At 53.1% G+C, this 22,016-nt stretch overlaps 5 protein-coding genes across 5 annotated transcripts; 4 read left to right on the forward strand and 1 right to left on the reverse strand.

Moving 5' to 3' along the window:
* Positions 1-280: 280 nt before the first annotated feature.
* GT037_005217 (homogentisate-dioxygenase) lies at positions 281-1,753 on the forward strand (the record flags this gene model as incomplete). The annotated part of the gene is made up of 2 exons (XM_038930264.1): positions 281-348; positions 397-1,753. 2 exons carry the CDS (start codon positions 281-283, stop codon positions 1,751-1,753), a joined length of 1,425 nt encoding a protein of 474 aa, XP_038787214.1.
* A 493-nt stretch (positions 1,754-2,246) lies between these two features.
* On the forward strand, positions 2,247-3,647 carry GT037_005218 (s-adenosyl-l-homocysteine hydrolase; the record flags this gene model as incomplete). Its single annotated transcript, XM_038930265.1, has 2 exons — positions 2,247-2,418; positions 2,470-3,647. 2 exons carry the CDS (start codon positions 2,247-2,249, stop codon positions 3,645-3,647), a joined length of 1,350 nt encoding a protein of 449 aa, XP_038787215.1.
* Positions 3,648-5,616: 1,969 nt separating this feature from the next.
* GT037_005219 (p-loop containing nucleoside triphosphate hydrolase protein) lies at positions 5,617-9,955 on the reverse strand (the record flags this gene model as incomplete). The annotated part of the gene is made up of 6 exons (XM_038930266.1): positions 5,617-5,637; positions 5,687-5,954; positions 6,003-6,623; positions 6,675-7,273; positions 7,771-9,114; positions 9,164-9,955. 6 exons carry the CDS (start codon positions 9,953-9,955, stop codon positions 5,617-5,619), a joined length of 3,645 nt encoding a protein of 1,214 aa, XP_038787216.1.
* A 2,235-nt stretch (positions 9,956-12,190) lies between these two features.
* On the forward strand, positions 12,191-15,388 carry GT037_005220 (uncharacterized protein; the record flags this gene model as incomplete). Its single annotated transcript, XM_038930267.1, has 1 exon — positions 12,191-15,388. One exon carries the CDS (start codon positions 12,191-12,193, stop codon positions 15,386-15,388), a length of 3,198 nt encoding a protein of 1,065 aa, XP_038787217.1.
* A 2,127-nt stretch (positions 15,389-17,515) lies between these two features.
* On the forward strand, positions 17,516-21,508 carry GT037_005221 (soluble quino protein glucose dehydrogenase; the record flags this gene model as incomplete). Its single annotated transcript, XM_038930268.1, has 7 exons — positions 17,516-17,752; positions 17,899-18,988; positions 19,856-19,926; positions 19,980-20,265; positions 20,325-20,902; positions 20,958-21,362; positions 21,416-21,508. The coding sequence occupies 7 exons, from the start codon at positions 17,516-17,518 to the stop codon at positions 21,506-21,508; spliced, it is 2,760 nt and encodes a 919-aa protein (XP_038787218.1).
* Positions 21,509-22,016: the final 508 nt, after the last annotated feature.

Here is a 22,016-nt window from a genome sequence, read left to right on the forward strand (position 1 = left end):
CGACACGAGCGCTCTCGATGGCGCATCTCTTCTCCGCTTTGCTCTTGCGACGCGACAAACGACGGAATGCGAAGCCGCCCATTACCGCATCTCGCGATTTCGCGCCTGCGCCATGGCCGAGCGAAAGCTCGCTACGGCTACTGCGACCCTGCATGCCCGCAGCATCCGCGAAGGATATTTACACGTCTAGCACCTCGGTGCGCGTACTGAATCGTTGTTTACTACAGTCTGCGAAGAAAGTTCCCCAAAGTTGACTGATCCTGTGTGAATAAACAGCACCATGCCGTCTACCCAGTTCGCCTTTAAGGAGAGATACCGATATCAGAATGGCTTCAACTCCTACCATGAGTATGGCTAGATGACCTTGCCCTATTAGTCTCTACTAACAATATATAGGACTGAAGCAGTAGAGGGCGCGCTGCCAATTGGCGCAAACTCTCCTCAAAAACCTCCATATGGCCTCTATGCCGAGAAGCTCTCAGGCACTGCCTTTACAGCCCCGCGTCACGAAAACCAGCAAACATGGCTTTACCGCATCCTACCCTCCTGTGGACACAGCAACTTCGAACCTCGCGAGTCGAAAACATTCAACACGAACCCCGAGAACAAACCTTGGGAGAAGATACACTACATTCCAAATCAGCTACGATGGGACCCTTTCGATCTAGATGAGACGGTAGATTGGGTGCACTCACTACATTTAGTGGCTGGTGCTGGTGACCCTACAATGAAGTCGGGTGTTGGATACTTCATCTATGCGGCAGGGAAAGACATGGAGGCCAATGAGGCCTTCTACTCGGCTGATGGCGACTTCTTGATTGTGGCCCAACATGGCGTGCTTGACATCCAAACCGAGTTGGGTCGCCTTATCGTACGTCCCAACGAGATATGCGTCATACCGCGAGGCATTCGGTACCGTGTCACGTTGCCAGAAGGTCCTGTGCGAGGCTACATCTTGGAGCTATACCAAGGCCACTTCACACTCCCTGAGCTGGGACCTATCGGCTCCAACTGCCTCGCCAACGCGCGAGACTTCCAAGCACCCATAGCCGACTTTGATGAAGACACTGAAACGGAATGGAGCATCCTCGCCAAGTTTGCCGGACATCTCTACGCCGCGAAGCAGAGACACACGCCGTTCGACGTGGTCGCATGGCATGGACTCTACTACCCTTACAAATACGATCTTGGGCGCTTCAACACCATAGGATCCATCTCGTTTGACCACCCAGACCCATCCATATTTACCGTTCTCACTGCGCCAACAGACCGGCCTGGCACAGCAGTAGCCGACTTTGTCATCTTCCCGCCACGGTGGTTGGTTGCTGAGGGCACATTCCGGCCACCATGGTACCACCGCAACACCATGTCAGAGTTCATGGGACTTATTGGTGGCCAGTACGACGCGAAGACTGGTGGAGGTTTCCAGCCCGCCGGTGCTTCTCTTCACAATGTCATGTCGGGACATGGACCTGATGCTGCGACTCATGAGAAAGCATCTAATGTCGATCTGCAACCCAACAAGGTGGGTGAGGGAAGCATGGCGTTTATGTTCGAGAGCTGTCTTATGATTGGCGTGACGGATTGGGGTCTCACAAAGTGCCAAAAGATACAAGAGGGCTACAATGCGGAAAGCTGGGAACCACTGAAGCCGCATTTTAAGAGGCCTGGTCCTAAGAAGATTGATAACGGCGTCTCACCGCTGGCGGCAGGATCCGAGGGCGATAAAGGCCAAGTGCCTCACTATACCTGAGCTGAGCTCGACAAGAGCGGAGTTTTGTACTTTTAGCGTTTGGACGTGGTTGATCAACTCGGTGATATTCGGTGCTTACGAAGGAGCTTACTGCATTTCGTATCGAGAAGGTGGCGCGTCGCAAATGCTCAACAGGGTATCGTTTCATGCCCCGCAGCGTGAGGTTTGAAGACAGGATGAACTGGACCATGTGTACGCGCATCTATGGATGTGCTATGGATGCTACCAACTAAAACCAACGTCTACTGCATGTTTTTCCCCAATCGCATCAATAGACTCATCAACGCGTCCTAGTATTGTTCTCGGGCGGTGAGTTGTCTTCGTCCAGTAAACTGCCGATGTGGAGCAAAGTCTAAGGGTCCACTAGCGTCAACAACTGCTAGAGCGCGGGGCTATCTCTCCCACTTTTCTCCCTCGAACGTTTGTTTCTTCATCCTCCTCACACTCCCTCTCCCTTCTCTATACCCCCAATACATCACAACAAACCGCCAGAATGTCTGCCCCCGCCCACAAGTTCAAGGTTGCTGACATCAGTCTTGCGGCGTTCGGTCGCCGCGAGATTGAGCTCGCCGAGAACGAGATGCCTGGTCTGATGGAGACTCGCCGCAAGTACGCTGAGGACCAGCCATTGAAGGGTGCCCGCATTGCCGGATGTCTTCACATGAGTATGCCACACCCCCGTTCCACTGCGATTGCACACCGCTAACCCGTCGCAGCCATCCAGACTGCCGTCCTCATCGAGACGCTCAAGTCGCTCGGTGCTGAGCTCACCTGGACATCCTGCAACATCTTCTCCACCCAGGACCACGCTGCCGCCGCCATTGCCGCCGCCGGTGTACCCGTCTTCGCATGGAAGGGCGAGACTGAGGAGGAATACGAGTGGTGCCTTGAGCAGCAACTCACTGCTTTCAAGGATGGCAAGAGCCTGAACTTGATCCTCGACGACGGTGGCGACCTCACTGCCCTCGTCCACAAGAAGTACCCTGAGATGCTCAAGGACTGCTACGGTGTCTCTGAGGAGACCACCACCGGTGTCCACCACCTCTACCGCATGTTGAAGGGCAAGGGTCTCCTCGTCCCCGCCATCAACGTCAACGACTCCGTCACCAAGTCCAAGTTCGACAACTTGTACGGTTGCCGTGAGTCTCTCGTCGACGGTATCAAGCGTGCCACCGACGTCATGATTGCTGGCAAGGTCGCCGTCGTCGCTGGCTTCGGTGATGTCGGTAAGGGTTGCGCCCAGGCTCTCCACAGCATGGGTGCCCGTGTCATCGTCACTGAGATTGACCCCATCAACGCCCTCCAGGCCGCCGTTTCCGGCTTCCAGGTCACCACCATGGAGAAGGCCGCTCCTCAGGGTCAGATCTTCGTCACCACCACTGGTTGCCGTGACATTCTGACTGGCGCCCACTTCGAGGTTATGCCCAACGACGCCATCGTCTGCAACATCGGTCACTTCGATATTGAAATCGACGTTGCATGGCTCAAGAAGAACGCCAAGTCCGTCACCAGCATCAAGCCCCAAGTCGACCGCTACCTGATGAACAACGGCCGCTACATCATCCTCCTCGCTGAGGGCCGTCTCGTCAACTTGGGATGCGCCACTGGCCACTCTTCCTTCGTCATGTCCTGCTCCTTCACCAACCAGGTCCTTGCCCAGATCATGCTGTACAAGGCCTCTGACGAGGAGTTCGGCAACAAGTACGTCGAGTTCGGCAAGACCGGCAAGCTCGATGTCGGCGTCTACGTTCTGCCCAAGATTCTCGACGAGCAAGTTGCTCTTCTCCACTTGGCACACGTCAACGTTGAGCTTTCCAAGCTCAGCGATGTCCAGGCCGAGTACCTTGGTCTCCCTGTTGAGGGTCCTTTCAAGAGCGACATCTACCGTTACTAGATTTCTTACTGTACAGCGTTTGGGAAGTTTCAACACGACGTTATGATACCACTTCGAAAAGTTCTTTGTCTTCAACGGCATAGCATCGAGCCCGGGGCTCGGCGGGGTTTCAAAAGGCGTTGGTTTGCACATCATCACTTGACCCTTCAACCATGGTCAATACCGAAGATGATACCCTATGTAAGAGTGCGACATGGATGAGATAGACTGCGTTTTCAAACGCAGCGCAAGAACAGTAACAGTGCACCGAATGTAACGGTGGACTGAGGAATGAACAATAACGGCGGGCCTCCATGCCCAAGTCGACAACAACTTTTCTTGACTCATGATGTCTTCTGTGATGAACGTGCAGCTACACAAACCCACTCCCCCTCCCCAGTTCCAAAGATATGCAAGAGTATCCCTCGAGCCGTTTCTGACGTATTGACGTCTGCAGTACATGTTCAACCTCAAACGTTGTTCATTATCGTCCTCCACATCCATGCTGTGTTGCACGCATACGTCAAACCCAACAGCCGATCGTACACAACGTTGCACAACGTTCCAGTGTGACCGCTAGACGCATGTTCTACCTCTGACATCGGATCGGACATTTTGCTGCATGCACGCCCCATCGACTAGGCGCTTCCCGCTCAGCGTACACACCACGCAGAATGTAGTATGCAATGCATGGGGTCAAGATGCATCGGCCCGCCATGCCTACGCGTAGCAACGTATGGTCCGCTCATACATTGATATGCCCGACACTTTTGCTGCTGTGACCTAGACTTCCGAGGACGAAGACGCCGAATTTCGATGTATCAGATTGAGAAGTAACTTTGTCTATATTGCGATGTGGAAGATGACGGTTGCTATAGTGTCTATTGGGTTATTATGCACGCAGATCCGAATACCAACTCACATCGCCATACCAGGGAGTTTTCTTCTTATTCATGATAGCGAGCTGCATCTAGAGTTTCCTTAGGTTGTTAGTAGAAGGCTCCTGTGGTCATGCTCCTGAAATCATGTAGGAAATTTTATGAACAGTTCACAGGACTTCCATCCTTATTTCAACTGACAAAACTGGTTGTAGAATTGATGATATGCAGAACCAATGAACGCGGTCATAAAGTTACGAGTGCAATGCCTAATAACCAAACGACAATGCGCTCTGTCCCTTTATCATCTCCCTTCCACAACATGTTACTTCCCCAATCCATATTGGTCTCACACTCCACAGCCACGACATGAAATTTCCATGCAGCCACCACGCTGTGCCTTTCCTTCTCCACGCGCACAGCATACAAGGTACGAGGTTACGGTACCGAATTCAGCCTCACATTTCACAATGTCTTAGCTGCCCTTCCCCTCTTCTCTTGTGGCGTCATAAGCTTTTCCATCCGCAAACTAACCCCACATCGAGAAATGCTGTGTTCCTGTTGAACAGCTGGGATCCTCAGGCTTCCTTTTTCACTACACTTTCCCTCTCCCTTACTTGTCGAACCAGGTATCTGGGACCACGACATAACTTTTGAGGCTGAGTGACACGAAAAGTTGGACTGCTGCTAATGAGTTGAGTTCTGACGAGAAATGCAGGGCATGGATGGGATCGAGAAAATGAGATCTACTGACAAGAGATATTACAATTTACTGCGGGCCTAAGTTCTCCGCTTGCTGCCACTACTACTACTGCTATACAAAGCATATGTACGTCTTTACCCGTAGATTATCTTAAAGGGAAAAACAATGTAATTCAAGAAGCCCTTATGATGCCAACGCTTGCTATGGGATGGAGAGCATCTGCCTTAGTCTCCATAGGTGATGATGAACCAAAGTAGAGAGGTATCAAGAACAATAGGAAACGATGAGCCAGCCGGTGCTTTTCATCGGCGGTAGTGATGCCGCGATTGAAACGTCAAGAGTAAACAGGGAAACGCCACCAAGGTCAAGAAAAGATACGCCACACGTAGCGGGGGCCCTGACGAAAGCCTTAGCGAAGGCCGATAACGCTCTGGAATGTTGTCAGTGGAAGTTGTGCTTGCAGATTAGAGCAACCGTACCATTTCGAGCGTCCAGACTCTCCTTATCCACACCTTGAGCTTGCCTTCGACACCTCTAACATTGTCGAGCTCAACACCTTCCCACCAGCAGCGGCGAGCGGGTTTCCTCCAGAAGAGGAGCAGCTTCTGCGCCATACCAACAGCGTTGCTATTAGCAAGATCGTTACCCTTAATGTCCGTTCTCAGGCGTGCAAGGGCGATGCTGCAAATGACGGCTTTGTTAGGCTCGCCGGCACGATGGCCCCATCGGTCGTCGTGGTTGAAGCCGCTAGATGTTGTTAGCTGCTAGTCTCTACTTTGCCCGTATCTTGCTTACCCTGCGGTCAACATCTCGATGAGGTGCTGCTCGGTCGTTCCTGGCTCTTCGCTCTTCCTGAGGCCGGAGAAGATACCGTCTTGTCTTAGCAGTGCCTCACCTGCAGCTCGCTTAACTTCAATCATCTCAGGCTGAGTTATATCGCGGTGCGGCGGGATAGCGTAGAAGTCGAGGTCCTCGCGAAGAACAATTATACCAGCGCGATCCTGTAGCATGTCCCTAGCGGAGCCATGCATGGGCTCGATAGGTACAGCTTCGGCAGCATGGTCGAGAGCAGCGGTCGGCGAAGGAGGAGACGCGGGAATGGTCTGGGCTACAGTGCGGAAGAACTCCAACATGTACTGTAAAGAGTTTGGATCATACTGTGAAGGATAGATGTTGTCAGATAAATATAATGCGGGGTTGGAAAGGTGGTACAGGATCTTAGCTGCTGGAGCCAAGGGAATGGAAGGGGAAGAAGAAGAAGAAGAAGTGGGGCTACCAACGTCGACTGGGTATACATCTCCATCGTGGTAGGAGTTCATGTGCCCATCTGGGAGCAGGCCATTGGGAAAGAGGGAGAGGAGGACGAACTCAGGGAGAGTCAGAAGCTCGTCTCGCGACAGAGTGAACCGCGTGCCCCTAAATCTCGAGTTAGCTTCCAGTACCGCGTGTGGTGAGCGGTGTCGCTACCTCAATTCCAAAGTAATGTTTTCATCTGATCCACCGAGTGTGTTGATTGGCGGTCCTGCGTTTGTTGTTTGCGACACCTGAGTAATGATGCTCGCGGGACCTCCTGCGGATGCCATTACGTATGTGAAAGACTCGAGCGGGCTTGATCCTTCGCTGTAGGGCGGCGGTGGTTCTCCGTCGTCGACGTCTTTGCTACTAGAGCCGTCTTTGGAGTCGGATGGGAGGGCGGCTTTAGTGGCAGCTACGGCGGCAGCAGACGAGGATGACTCGGTAAAGGCAGGCGCAGATGTAAATGCGGGAGGCGATTCGTCTTCTGTGGTTTCACCGAGCTTGCTGCGTTCCTCAGCGTCCTCGGACGGGAAGAAGAGGGAGGAGAAGGGAGGTGGGTAGGGTGATTCGCCGGCTGTCGTCAATGCTGCGGTGCTGCTGGCGGGCGCGGTGACGGCGTAGGGCGGACGAGAGGAGTCGCGATCGGTGGGATTCGGATGCAAATGAGTGACTACGGACAAGCCGTCTGTACTGGAGTTCTGCGTGCGCGACAAGGTGCCGGTGGTTGTGTATTGGACAAGACGGATGATGAGCTCGAAGGGGCAAGCGCGCTAGTAGCCGCTGTCAATTAAACCTGAGCGCGTGGGCACCACGAGGCAGCTACGCGCATTTAGGTGGAACAGAATTCGAGGTGAAAGGGACGCAAGTGTTTGCTTGCTGTGCTGCGTGGGAGATGTGGTGCGTGTGATGAGGTACGATGGACGCGGAGAGTGGTTATTGAGTCCAGGCGTTTGGTTTGGGTCTAGCGTGCCTTCCAACTTTCGAAGGACAGGCACAATGGAGTGAGTTGTTATCACCCGCACAGTAATGCAACACCAAGACTTGTAACTGCAATCTGGACCGAAGCATGTCTCAAAGAGGCTCAATTTTCTCGAGCATGGATAAGTGTATCATTACTGTCGCATGTGATATTTTGAACCCGTCTCTAGTGTTTCGCTACTACTCCCGCATCGTTTGCTTGCGCTGTGATGCGGCGCTTGTAATCTTTGACAGTACCGTCAAAGTGCTCAATCGTGCCGTTATCACACACCCACAAACTTGTGCATACATTCTGCAACATGGTAACGTCGTGACTGACCATCAGTACACCACCCTGGAACTTGTTCAGAGCATCCGAAAGCGCGTCCATGGCTTCAATATCCAAGTGGTTAGACGGCTCGTCAAGCACAAGAATGTGTGGGTTTTGTAACGCGAGGCACGCAAAGGCAACGCGCGATTTCTGACCTCCTGACAGTAACTCCATCTTCTGCAGACCTGTCATACCCGTAATACCAAAGGCACCGAGGTGACGGCGATACTCTTCATCTGCTCGTCCATGGTACGTCTTTGACATGAAGCCAACGGCACTGTCATTCAGATCCAGTGCGTCAACGTGATGTTGCGCGAAGAATCCTACGCGCAATCGTGGGTTTTGCGAAATGATACCAGTGGTGGGTTGAAGAGCTCCTATAAGAAGCTTCAACGCTGTTGTCTTTCCGGCACCGTTGGGTCCGACAATACCAATACGGGAGTCAAGTTGCACATCAAGGTCCACATTCTTCAGCAGAATCTTGTCAGGGCTGTATCCAAAGGTGACGCCGCTCATCTGAATGATAGGAGGCGACATCTTCTCCACTTCTGGGAACTTGAAGTGCACTGAGTATGCTGCCTCTGGGGGAGTAAGAACAGGCATCTTCTCCAGCTTTTTGATCCTAGATTGGGCCTCAGAAGACTTAGCGGCGTTGTATCGGAACTTGTCGATGAAAGCCTGCAAATGCGCACGCTCGGCCATCTGTTTTTCATACTCGCGAACCGCTGTCTTGCGACGCTCTTCCTTGGTCGCGTAGAACGAGTCAAAGTTACCACCCTTGTAGTAGTCGAGTCGTTCAGAGTGTTGATGAATGATATCGGTTGCTACTTCGTTCAGGAAGGCTCGGTCGTGGGATACGACAAGTACGGTGCTTGGGTAACCCTGAAGGTAGTTCGCTAAGAAGGTGATAGAGGGGACGTCCAACATGTTCGACGGTTCGTCGAGCAACAGCAGATCAGGTTCGCAGAAGAGCGCACGTGCAAGTGCCAGACGCATCCTCCATCCTCCAGAGAACGTCTTGGTCGCGAATTGCTGTCGCTCTTGTGAGAAACCAAGACCTGCGAGGATACTTGCTGCTCGAGACTCAGCCTTGTCCGATTCCATTTCGGCGAGCTTGGCATGTATGTCGCTCAAAGTAGTATCCAGACCCTCGCGCTGAGTGTCGAGCTTGGCGGCATCTGCAGAAGTATCTGCCATTTTAGCACGCTCTTCTTCAAGCTCAGCTAGCTCCTTGCTAATCTTTTCTTGCTCTTTAAGGAGATGCTTGCGCCAAACGTCAGCGTCCAAGACAGCTTGCAGCGCCGGAGTGTCATCACCAGTAATCTGTGTCCAAAGTCAATTTTTGCAAATAGAGATGGGGATGCTGACTAACCTCCTGTTCCACATGAAGAATCGAGATGTGAGTAGGGATAGCGACCTCACGGCGAGCAAGGGCGCGAAGCAAAGTGGATTTACCGATACCGTTTTGACCTACCAAACCGTATCTACGACCATATGCGAGCGTGAGAGAGCTGTCGGTAAGGATACGTAATCCAGGCATAGAGATATCAAAGCTGTCAATCTTGATATCCTTGCTCTTCGAGGCAGTGTCACCCAACTGCAGTGGGTTGACGGCCATGTAGAACTCTTCATAGCTCTGCGCCTCGTTGGGCTCGTTGAGAAGTCGGGAGGCTTCATACTCAACATTCTTGAACTCTTTACGGTCTTGTTTAGCACGGAGTTTACGTTCAGCTTTCTCGAGCTTCTTGCGGTCGACTCTGGATTCGACTTTACGTGTGTTGGCAGACTCGAGATCAACGGCGCCACCAGCGAGACCTAGCGTGGAGGAGATGTTCCTGGAAGAGCCCACGTGGATAGCCTGGTCAAGTTTCTTGGCTGAAGGTGCCATCTGGCGGCGCTCGCCGTCGGTGCCATTGGCGGCATTCAGGCGGGAGATGAACTTGTCAACAAGGTTTTGGATACTCGTCTCATTCTGGCTTGATAGATCTCCAGAGGCTGATAGGAGCAGGGCGCTCACGGTGGCAGCAGCTTCCTCGAGCGGTGAGGGGGCATTAGGGTCCGAGTCGGAAGTGAACTGGTTTGCGGCATGAGTAAGGTACCCCGCTGAGTACTCTGACAGGACGGGGTCAATGTTAGGGATTTGAGTTCTGATTTCAGCTTCCATGGTCGCGGGCTGGCGGTAGATCCTGGGTGGTGCGTTGTCCGACAAAGTCAACGTCTGCCGCAGTCGATGTCACGGTGGCGCTGGCCTGGTCGGCGAGCGGGCAATACTATCGTACTATCGAGACTTTTCCGGTAGTCACAGTGTAATAGCGGGGCAGTGGGCGGTCTCTGCTTATTGCGGTGCTACGGCTGTTTGTCCAAGGCAAAGAACATTTTGACGTGGGGAGCCAAATGTGGCGTGGCGGCGGTTCTGGAAGGAGCGGGCGGCGGCCAATCAGGGCATCGACGCCGACAGCCCATCAAACATGACAACCCATCTCTGCGTTTGTGGACTGGCAGAGCTGGCGGATCTGCACCACGCGTCTGGATGCGCCTTAGCAATGATGTGCTTCTGGGATTGTCCCGGTTACTCGCATCTCTGTGTGCCCGCAGGACAGCACGCATCGCACAGTCACCTTGGGCTCTGCACCGCACAGCTCGCCCAGCAAGCCGTCTGCCAGATGAGCTCCAACGTGCGGCCGCTATGCCTAGAGGGAGGGGCACAACGGCCTCGATAGTCTGCCAGAGCGTCTGGAGTCTATCCTGACCGTGATAGTCATGCTCCAGCTGCCTTGAGCCGGACACGGAGCCGCCTTGGCTACGGCACGCAACATGTGATGTGGCCATGTCGTTTGATTTGGCCTCAGAAGAATCATGTTCAGAACCACGGATGGCTACAGGCCCGTGGTGGATATATCATGCCGTGCGCGCATTTGCCGGAGATATCCCCGAGTGCAGAATTCGCTGCCTCAGTCACCGTTTCCGTCCCATCCTCAACCCATGTTCCCGCTGCTCACGACTTCTCCGCTCTGGGGCTGACGTGCTGTGCGTTTCGGCTATCCAGGACCGTGGCCATTGAGCAGCTTTCCCACAAGGGCAATTGGTGGCCGAAACAGCCGATTCAACAAATATCTATACGGCAAGGCCATGCTCGTAGGTACCAAGGTCTCTCTGCCGTTGACTGTACCGAATGCTCGTAAGGTAACATGCGATAGCTCAGTGGCTGCACAGTCTAAGGCACGCCTTCGCTACCACCGATGGACTACATAAGCCGGTTGACACTTGCGTACGCCGCGATCAGCAAACATCTCCACCGCGCTACAGGGGTCTCTCCAGGCAGTTCAGCGGCCGGCTGCCAATCACCGTGTGTTATGACGGACGCCCGGGATGCTCGCTGGTACACTATATTTGGGTAGCTCTGACGGCAGAGGGGTTCTTCCAGCCTCTCTGCGCCATGTCCCTGATTGTTGTTGATTGTTACTCGGCGCTAGAGCTTGTCCTAGGCCGACTCGCGCAACGTCGTGGTACTGGGCACCGCGCACCGCAGCGGGCCCTCACTGTCCATGGACATAGACTTCTTGCTTGGGCACGTCGCATCGCATGCAGCATTGGCTGACGAGATTGACTTTGCACGCAGCGTGGAGCTATGACGGTGCAAAGTGAGGCATGGGGTCTGTGTGCCTCCGTGTTATGTTTCGAGTCGAGCTGCCGCTATCAGCCCTCATCGGCGACATCTCGCTAATCCAAAGAGAGCTGGGTAGCCCTGTACGTAGATCCCAGAAGCAACAAGCACTGGATTCTCTTCAGTCTTCCGCTCGCTCCTGGTCGAGCTCCACCTCTCTGCTTCAGCCCGTCGCGGTGCTTGTGCCGTCCTTCCTTTACTACGCTTCGTGATGCAGTACGCCTGCCCCAGCGCCTGATTGAGCCCCTCCACTCCCACCGTCCCTACTCGTGCAGCTCGCGATCCCTGGTTCACCGGCACCCTGACATGCCATAATGCTCGACAAGTCGTCACAAGCGCCTCGACGAGTGACCTTTCCCCGGCGGCTTGGTTTCCTACGAGAATGAAAACGATTCCAACGGTAATTACCCTGCATTTTCTCTATCTCAAAGTCCGTGGATCTTCTGTACGCGCTGCAGCTGCCCTTGATTTGTTTTGATATGTCTTGATCGACACCTCTACCGCGTCTAATCCGAGAATGGCTGCACCAAGCCTGTCCTACCTCAATATACCTCTGTTATAAGAAGTCTGACTAGGCGCCATGACTGACGGACCCTTGTGATACAGCTCTGTGCCACTGCCACTGTCGTTGGTACATCCTCTGTCGGCTTGGCCTTTGGACGAGAGGCCCCCTTCGACTCGTCGCACCCCAATAAGAAAAAGGCGACACCTGCATTCGAGCCGGGTCTTAATCCAATGTCTACTACTGCCATGACCACGACTGCGCCTTCCTACAGTGCCCCCATACCCGTCGCTCCTGCCTCGCGCATGTCATTTGCGAGTCGACTCAGCCAGGAAGGCCGTTCCCAGTTGCGAATCGTGAGGAGGAAGACGAGCGACGATGCGGCGCTGCAATTGCCGAGCAGCGCAAACAACTACCCTTCGAGCGAGCAGAGTGTGTCTGACGTGGACACGACAAGATACGTGCCTACGCGACGAGCCTCGTGGATTAAGCGCCTCTCGTCTATTTCCAACTCGTCGAGCCGGGCTACGAGCCCATCTCCACTGTCACCAGCCGTCTCATGTTCCAATGGCTCAATGGCCTTCTCGCACGACGGCTCGACCGTGCCCGTAATCGACAAACGCTCTACGTCAGCAGTACCGCGCAACAAGCTGGTCAAGCGCGCCTCATCAGTGCGCGGGCCCCGTGAAGCGCCTGTCTCGGGCTCTGCGACTCTCCGACCGTCCTTCCGTCGTCCAGCCACCAGCCACCAGCGCAACGCGACACTGCAAAACTACGGCGCGCGCCTATCCATGACGGCCGAACACACTTCGACAGACGAACAACAGACCTCAGCGAGCACTGACAGTGAGGTCGAATACACACAGTTTTTCACAGCGAGGATCACCAAGGAACGGACACTGGCGAGGCGGCGAGGTTCAGTGGCATATGCAAATGGGTTCAAGAGGATATTTCCAGATGAGAAGCACAAGCCCATGCTCGTGCTCGCAAGATCGGTCGTAGCAGGCGTAGAGGATATGGACGACTCGACAAGCGACGATGCCGAAAGCGTCTTCTTCGTGAGTCGACCAGAGACGCCACTTAGCATGGCGGCCACGTTTGCTACCAAAGTAACAAACCAAACTCGCGGTCGGCCCTCCACATCACAACCCGAGAATGCCCCCAGACCCAAACGCTCCTTCTCCATCACCTCCTTCCTCTCATCTAGGAAGGAGCGAACTGTCGCAGTGCCCGGACCCAAACTTTCCCGTCGTGCAACCCAGCGGGTCAACTCAGCACCGATTCTGCCTACTATGAGCAGACGACCACACAGCACCTCGTATGGAGAAAGTCGACGAGATGTGACAGACCCAACACCAGCAAGACGCGACATCGCCACGTCCGCCGGGCCCACTGACACAGCACCTGCACGCAATGTTTCTCGGAGCAGGCCTGTCTCGTCGCCCTTGTTCCCTACCTTCCCCTCGACTGATCCCGTTGCTGGCGCGGCCTTGGCGTCAATGCCCCAGCAGCCCGATGTTTTGGCCTCAGCCGCACCGGGCGCCAATCAAGCGCCACCATCCCCTACTCTAGCGCAATCGGGAGTTCGGGCCTCGCGTCATTCCATGGCCCCCTCAGAACAGGCCTCGACATTGGTCGGCTCGTCTGATAATGAACTTCGCGCCTTAGGGTCCGGCGACGAGGACGACGCTGACGTCCAGAGCGAGACCGTCTTTGATTCGCTGCGCACGGGTGCGACCAGAGGCTCAACCGTCGGCGCGCGTGGGCCTCGCATTGAGACTATATTCGACGAGTCGCCCCCCTCCAAGGTCAAGATTACAGCCCTACGAGATCTACTGCCGCCCGGATCGTTTGGAGAACCAATGGTCAATGGTGTCACCGGCCACCAGAGCATCGCCGAGGAAGAGGAGAGCATATCGACTCCCGTGCGGACAGTGCGCCCCCAACGCTCCTTGCAGGACTCGCCCAGTGTCACTCGAACACACAGTGCGCCGCTCTTCCCCAAGGCGATACCGTCGTCTTCCCCGAGCATGCCCAAGCCGCTTTCGCTTGGCACGCTGGAATGGGACTCGCGCGCAGGAGACGACGACGACAGTAGTAGGTGGTCACTAGAAGAGGCAGATGATGAGGATCCCTGGGTTGATCATCCAACAGTCAACCACAAGGCCAACCCTGTGGCTCTTTTGCGACAGCACACGCATCTGCTCGCACCAGGCTTCACTACCAACCCAACTACGCCACAACATTCCACATCAGAGTTTGGTGACAAGGACGCACGCAGCAGCATCTTCGATTGGTCTGAACAGCAAATTGCAGACAAGAATTCAGGAGACCACACACCGCCGCGTCCCCGTACAGTGCACGGAAAGAAGGATGCAGACCGCAGAGGCAGTCGATCTGTTGGTCGGCGAGTACCTAGCGGGTTGCACGCTCGCAGCCAGAGTGTGCCCGTGGTTCCGGATCTGACTGGCAAACGTAACACAGTGGTTACAAACAAGTTTGGCACCTGGGGTGTGGGAAGCAAGGGTGTCACCGAAGACTGGAACGACGACTTTGACTTTTCCGAACTCACTGAGGAGCCCGTTGCTGAGGACGGAAGCTCTCCTGGACTGGACAGTAGCTCAGCAATGATCGTGCCGAAGAGCATACAAGAGCAACAGAACAATGTTCTTGCAAACATCAGTCTCTTGCGCGAATGGGGTCTGTTAATCGAAGAACTAAAAGAGCAAAGAGTACGCGCTGTTGCGCTTGGTATGATACAAGGCCCACCCTCCGGCATGTGGCTTGAAGTGGATGCAATGATTGAGCTCGCAGATCAGGAGGCCGATCATCAGGATGTTGCTCACGACTCACCACCATCATCGCCCGATTTTGACGAAGACGCCTTTGAAGACCCATCTGCAAGCCCTAGCCATGGAAGAGGAAGGCGCAAATCATCTTCTCCTCATGAGGATAGCACCAAGAACCCGCCCCAATCGGCGCGCCCACTGCGGAAGTCTATCCTTCCTTCGAGCAATGGAATCTTTACCCCGCAGTCTTCACCGATACCAGCTAAATCGGAGGCTGACGCCACCCCCGCTACCCAGGAGTCAAAGACCATCGTTACGAGACCCCGCAAAGACTCAGAAGCCAAAGCGCGCTCCGTTATTGAAGCGCTGCAAAAGAGGAGGAGCGCGTATGAACCGTTCCTAGACGCACCCCCCATACCTTCGACCCCTTCGAAGAAAGTCCCTTTCGATACCTCGACACTGCGACGTATCGTGCCATATGTCAGCACGTTGACGCGCAAGGTCAAAGACACAATCAGGGATGCAGAGGGCTTATACTCCAGCCCTCTTACGAGCCCCCTACACGAGGAGCCACCATTTGGCACGATCCATCAACAAGAGGCGGATCTTGCGGCTCAGATGAAGCTCATGACAGTAATGTAGATTCGCAGGATAAGACGACGCGACTTACGAGCATTTTAAAAGAAGCATACGACTCGCTTCGTGCTGGTCACACGCATCTGGGCAAAAGTTTGTGGGAAGAAACAAAAGTTTCTTCTAGATATTTCACTTTGGATCAGAGCGTTCGAGCGAGGATCAAGCCTTCGCGGCCTGATCAACTATTTCCCTGTATTAATTACGTAGCCGTCGATTATCACGTCAGGCCAAGTACTGCATTTGGAGCGACATGGCATTTGCGATTTCCTTTTGCATAAGTTGCAGCATCTTCCGGCCAGGATACACATGGAAAAGAGGAGGCATGCGACATGAAGCGCGTGTGTTTTGTCTAATGGAAGATTATGGCGCATTCAGGATTGGGTTTCCTTTGTGGAGGAGTTGAGCATATAATACTCTCCTGGCGGGATGGGCATACCGCGCAGTTCGCGAGCCGCTTTTCTACACGTTCCAGTCATGTACAAAAGCGGGTTGAGGGTTTTCTCTTTGTTTCTTTGTTCCTTTGTCTTTCTTGATCTACGATATCTTGAATCACAACGAAGGTCCTCTCAAAAATCATAGCATTGATACCTGACGGCCACAGTCACTGTCTCTTGAGAGACGAATCCACAGAATTTGGAACATATCTTACACAATGGCGCCACTGACTTGACCGTGATGTCTACAATTTTAGCTCTCGGAACCGAGACAACGGTATCATGCTTAGACTGTCTAGGCCATTGTGTAGTCCTTAACAACTACCAGTACCATACTAGGTAGCTCGTATACACCGCCTCTTGCTTTTACAAGACTGTTACGCCGGAGTTCATCCCTCTATCTAAACTGTTGGTTGAAGTTGTCTTCCTGAAACTACCATAGCTTCCGAGCCGTTGTTGCGAGGCCAACTACTGCAGGCCCATAGCCGAATCACACGCCACTAATGCATTCCCACGCATCGCCTTCTGATGAGCCAGTTATCAAGGCAACGCCGAACGAGGCGCAGTTTTACGCACTGATGATCGCCTGCGCATCTTGTTCATGCCGGACAGCCAGATCTCCGTACAGCAGCGTACCATACTCGCATTCGCTTCTGCCCGAGCGGGTCAGCGAGCAGCGAAGGCACGCGGGACGAATATTTCCTGCAGAAGATCACCGGACCATACAACGGACATAGCAGACGACTGTGAGATTTGCTCTTTCCACTTGTACCGTATTGGTAAACTGTATATATCAAGCTATACCAACATTCTTGGAACAGCACAACAAATAAAGCCCATGCCGCTTTGCAGTCATAAAGCCGAAGCTACCACTAACCGAGAGACGCCCTAATCTGCTGCACTGTCATCCACGATGCATATTCCTGTTTTCTAGACGATATAGCTTACCAGATTTTTGCTATACTGCTTGTCTCGTTCGTCTCGGAATGCTTAGCCGCCATTGTTGGTCCGACTCCCCGGCAAGCGCATACACGCATCCAAGGGTGAGAATGATATCCTCGGCCGGCTCGGTGGTATCGGTCGTACGGTAAACAGAGCTTCCATAACCCTACTCCACAATTGCATATCCACATCAAAACGGTCGCGCGACCTGCCTTGTGGAAACATACGATTGATGCACCAAGACCAAGGCCAGTATGAACTGGCGAGACTACAGTACTCGCCAATTACATCTGCATGTACTTGAGACTGCGATGGTTTGACAATGGGCAAATCGCAGAACCCCGCGCTTTCATTCATCCGAGGTCGATGACGATTACCTGTCTTGGAAGGCGTAGGCCAAGCAACACCAGGGAACGACACCAACAGAGAGGCGAATGACACCTGTACTACCTACTAGAAGAGGGTGGTGACCACATGTGCAGCGCTTTGGAGTCCTTCTCGCTATTCCTTCTCACAAGCGGTCGGATACCCTTGTTTGTGATCAAAACAACAAACTTCCTCCAATCTCCCCAACGTAAACACCGAGAAAAAGTCCTTGTTGGCTCGACTACACCCGTACCTTGCATATCGCGCCCCAACTTCCCCATTCTCGCTAAGCATCCACGCATCGGACTGATCAGCCAGAAGCGGTTTTGTTGCCCAAATCAATTCTTCATCCGAGACAGCCAACTTCTCACGTCATTCTGAGCACTTCAATATGGCGATGAAACACTTAATGGCCGTGGTGGGCCTGAGCGTATGCTCCGTTGTGCTGACGGCCAAAGCGCAATCCACCGCTGCAACAGCATGCGCAAGCCCCATTGCCCCACAGAATGGTGCTCCTTCGGTGGCGCCGGGTTTCCGTGTCGAGGTCGTGGCTAATGGGCTGAGGGACCCACGCGGCATTATTTTCGATCGGGAAGGTGGGCTGCTGGTTGTAGAACAAGAGCATGGGGTTAGTAGGCTGAGGCTGACGGGTGATGGAGCCTGCATTAGAGTTGATGGTGATGTGAAGAGTGTAGTTGAAGATGAATCTGTGAGTGTTCGCGTTGTGCGGGGCGAGACGTGATTAGAAATGGTTTTGACGACTGATTACAACAGTTGAATCATGGGATCGCATTCGCGCAGGACGGTAATACGCTCTACGCATCCTCCCACAGCAATGTCTACGCTTGGGACTACGATGCATCACAGGGTCAGACTACATCTGAATCCCGTGATGTTGTCGAGGGCATGGGAGACGATGAGGGTCATACTACACGTACCCTACTTATGTCCCAGGCCGTTCCTGACATGCTACTCATCTCCCGTGGTAGCGTAGGTAACATCGATCTCCAGACTCTGGATGTGACTACAGGAGTCTCAACCATTAAAGCCTTCAATGTGGGCAACATGACCGGCTCAGCATACGATCATGCGTCAAGCGGACTGTTGCTGGGTTGGGGTCTTAGAAACTCGGTAGGCGTAGCAGAGGAACCTGTCTCAGGTGGTATCTACTCTGTCGAGAACAGTGTCGACAACATCCCGCGAAGTGGACAAACCATCAATCAGAACAACCCAGGTGAGGAGCTTAACTTTCACGGTTACCTCAATGGAACCGGAAGTGATGTACAGGGTGGCAACTACGGCTATCCTTCATGCTTCACAGCATGGAATGTGTCCGAGATCCCAAACTTTGGCGGAATGACAGGCCAGCAGTTTGCCATTGGAGATCAGAACGCAACTGTGAACGACACATTTTGCGAGAATGATCGTATTGCTCCTAGGATCACGTTCGACGCTCACATGGCTCCCCTCGATATCAAGTTCAACCCCAATGGCACTGCCGCATGGATAACTATGCATGGTTCATGGAACCGTGAAGAGCCTATCGGCTACAAACTCAGCTTCGTCCAGTTTGACGGTAACGGCTCGCCAGTCGCACCTGCCAACAGCACCACAGCTGCCATTGATATTGTCTCCAACCCCGACCTCTCTGCTTGCCCCGGCTCTTGTTTCCGACCCGTTGGTCTTGCGTGGGATACCCAGGGTCGCTTATTCATGAGTTCTGATTCTACGGGCGAGATTTTCGTTGTTACGAGAGAGGATGGCAGTGGTGTTGCGGATGTGAACGAGGCGGCGGATGCTGGAAATGGTGCGAGCGCGAGCCCAACAGGATCTGGAAGTGCGCCTCAGCCGAGCGAGACTACTGGTACTGCGGTGAGAGGGGGCGTTGGGAGTAGAAGCTATTGGGCTGTTGGTGCAGCTGTAGTTGCCGCGCTGGTCTGAAGAAGACGATGAGGAAGAAGGGCACTACGATCATGTTTGTGTAGTCACAGTATACACAATGGAAGGCTGTAGTCGTGCGACATGCCCCTTGTACCACTCGCTATTGAATCCTGACATCAAGCAGAAATATAAATCCGGTTTTCGGACATCGTACTGACCTTCAAATTGGGTTCTGTATCGTTGGCTGTACCTTCCTAGGAAGGCATGTGGAAGACGAGCAATGGCGACCGCAACCGCTCTCAGCGTCTTCGACCTCGCATTCTCATTATGCAATCATCGGCCATGCTTCCTGTATCGGCACCGTCCTGCACCGTTCGTAGCTAACCTCAACGCAATACCTCGTTGGAATCTTACCCTCCGCGTGCAAACGCATCCTAGCCCAGCACCATCGTTTGCAATTCTTCATCACCGTCACTCTCATCACGTCGTTGGGGAAACCTCAGTTGTCCCGCCTGATCCGAACTGCCGATTATTGACGACATTCTTGGAGCTTTAAGTACGCACCTAACCCGACACGACCGCTGGATTTGGTGTGTGGTGCTGCTCAGTTGGGCATGGTAGGCAGAGTTCCACCTTCACGTCGTTTTGCGAGGGCTGTCTACGGTCAGCTGGATCCCTGACACCCTCACTTCTTATTCTACAATAGGAACGTACCTTTACTCGCGGCTAGTGCGGGTGACCTCTCCACCGTATATCGTCCTCACATACTGCCAGTCCTTCTTCTTCCACCAACACACCCCCTCTATTGCATTGGAACCTTGAATATTTCAATCTCTTGACCTCATACCAGTCATTCACATCAACATGTCTCGCCCTCTGGGCCCAACTACTGCTACGGCATTCGACTCGCTACCTATAGAAGTGTGTATCTCCGACATACATATGAATGTACAGACGCTGACAATCTGCGGTAGCTCAACAAGGCCATCGTTCATGAACTCGACAACGACAAGGATATTGCGAATTATCGCCTGATCTGCCACTCTACAAACGATGCTATCGATGCAGACAAACTTTCCTTCTGGCGCGCCAAGTATCGCGAGAAGTATGACTTCAAGGACGGTCTTAACAATCTGCAATTATGTCGCGTGTATCAGCGTCGCTCCAAGCAGCTTAGACGAGGGATCAAATACCCCTTCTTCCATGGCATTCGTCAAGGAGAGAGACAGGTCGTCAATATGCTCAAGGATATGATCAATGGTAAGTCAAACCATACCGTCAAGAACCAAACACGCATCTCGTATGCTAACACAAAGCAGAGTCATTCCAAGGAGCTACCACAGTTGACGAGCATGGCCGTCTCCGCTGCAAGAATCACGCTCACATATTGGACTTCATTCTCAGATCTCGCCTTCTTAACAACGACCGACGCGCCCCCGACACCCCACCCGGCACATTGATGCACATTGATGATGGGCTTGCCGCAGTGAAGCTTATGTGCTCTCAATTTGTCTTCAACATCGAAGGCTTGGAGCACAACATCTTTGCTTTTGAGGAGTCGCAGCACGCGGTTTACCTATCTGCATCTGCTGCTCCACTCTTCAATTACGATCACACAAAGTTGAACCTCGGTTGGATGCTACACGCCATGAGCTTCTTCCGTCATCATATGATGAACGAGAACGCCCAGACACTCTTCGACAGGATCGAAGGGCTAGACGCTACCCAGAAGCCCTCAGCATGGCGAGAACAGCTTAAGAATGGTGTTCAGCCGTTGAGTAAGTACTGGAAGGGCACATACTCATTTCTTGATAATTCTGAGGTCCAGAAGCTGCGACGACAAGGTCCAGGAAAGCAAGTGTATATCGACAAGAACGTTGACGAAGGCAAAATCCAGGTACGCTATTCTCGAAGTCTTCGGAGCCGTGCCTACATTCACTGATCACATGCAGTCTCTCGAGCTCGTTTTCGCAGAAGATAGTGTTCTGCCCGATGGTCGTCGGCTACCATGGCCCTCCGTTTTTGAAGACCGTCTCCGTTCGCTCACGAACGACACTGGCAAGCAAGGCATCACAACTCAAGGCCGGAGTCTAGCTAAGTCTACCGCATCCAGCATTCAGTTTGAGGGCAAGGGCGAGGACCTTGACGACGAATATATGGCTCTTGGATGGCTCAACAACCTGCCTCCTCAAGGCGGTATCCCTGGCTGGCAGCGCATCACCTTCATGAAGCACTTCACCCAGGACTACAACAACCTAAACGAGGACAATCTTTGGGCATATGAGGGCGTTGTTTTGCCAGGTGGCCGGATCATTCTGGGTCGATGGTGGTTTGCTTCGGAGCAGGGTCATCGTAACGTAAGTGGCCCCATGGTGGATTCCATCATCTGACGTATATTGACTATCCATAGCTAGAGTACAACGGACCTTTCATCTTGTGGGCGGTCGATGAACCCGACATGGAGGATAATGACAGTGATAACTGTGGCGACGAAGGTCTCTGAAACATATGACTGCGGCAACGAGGGGTTTTGGAGTCCCATCTCAAATCTCATGTCTGCTTTTTACATTTTTTTGATCATCTATTTTACCTTTCCTAACATACTCTGGCGTTTAAAGCATGGCGATGTACTCATGAAAACTTAGTCTATCTTGAGGCATGGACGCCTGGGGTTGCCTGTGCTTTGTTAGTTTGGCATCACATATCATATAGTCACCTCGTCATGGTATTCATAGAATTGGACACTGTGCCCATGTCTAATTCCGAAGTTTATCCCAAAAAATTTTATGCTCGATCCTATCGTCCTGCAGATCCGCAAGGTTCGGTATCATGAAAAGTGAACGACGTACCAACTACCATGGCAGTTACTCGCCATGGCTTTGAACGGGATCGACGTTGGACGCTATGCTGAAGTATATGTCTATTCAACCACAATTTTTGGCAACAGTACATCAAAGGCTTCAGAACAAGAAGATGAGAAACTTGATGTAAAAAGACCATTTTGCATTTCA

This window comes from Alternaria burnsii, assembly GCF_013036055.1.
Source record: "Alternaria burnsii strain CBS107.38 chromosome Unknown 740, whole genome shotgun sequence".
Classification (NCBI taxonomy): Eukaryota; Fungi; Ascomycota; class Dothideomycetes; order Pleosporales; family Pleosporaceae; genus Alternaria; species Alternaria burnsii.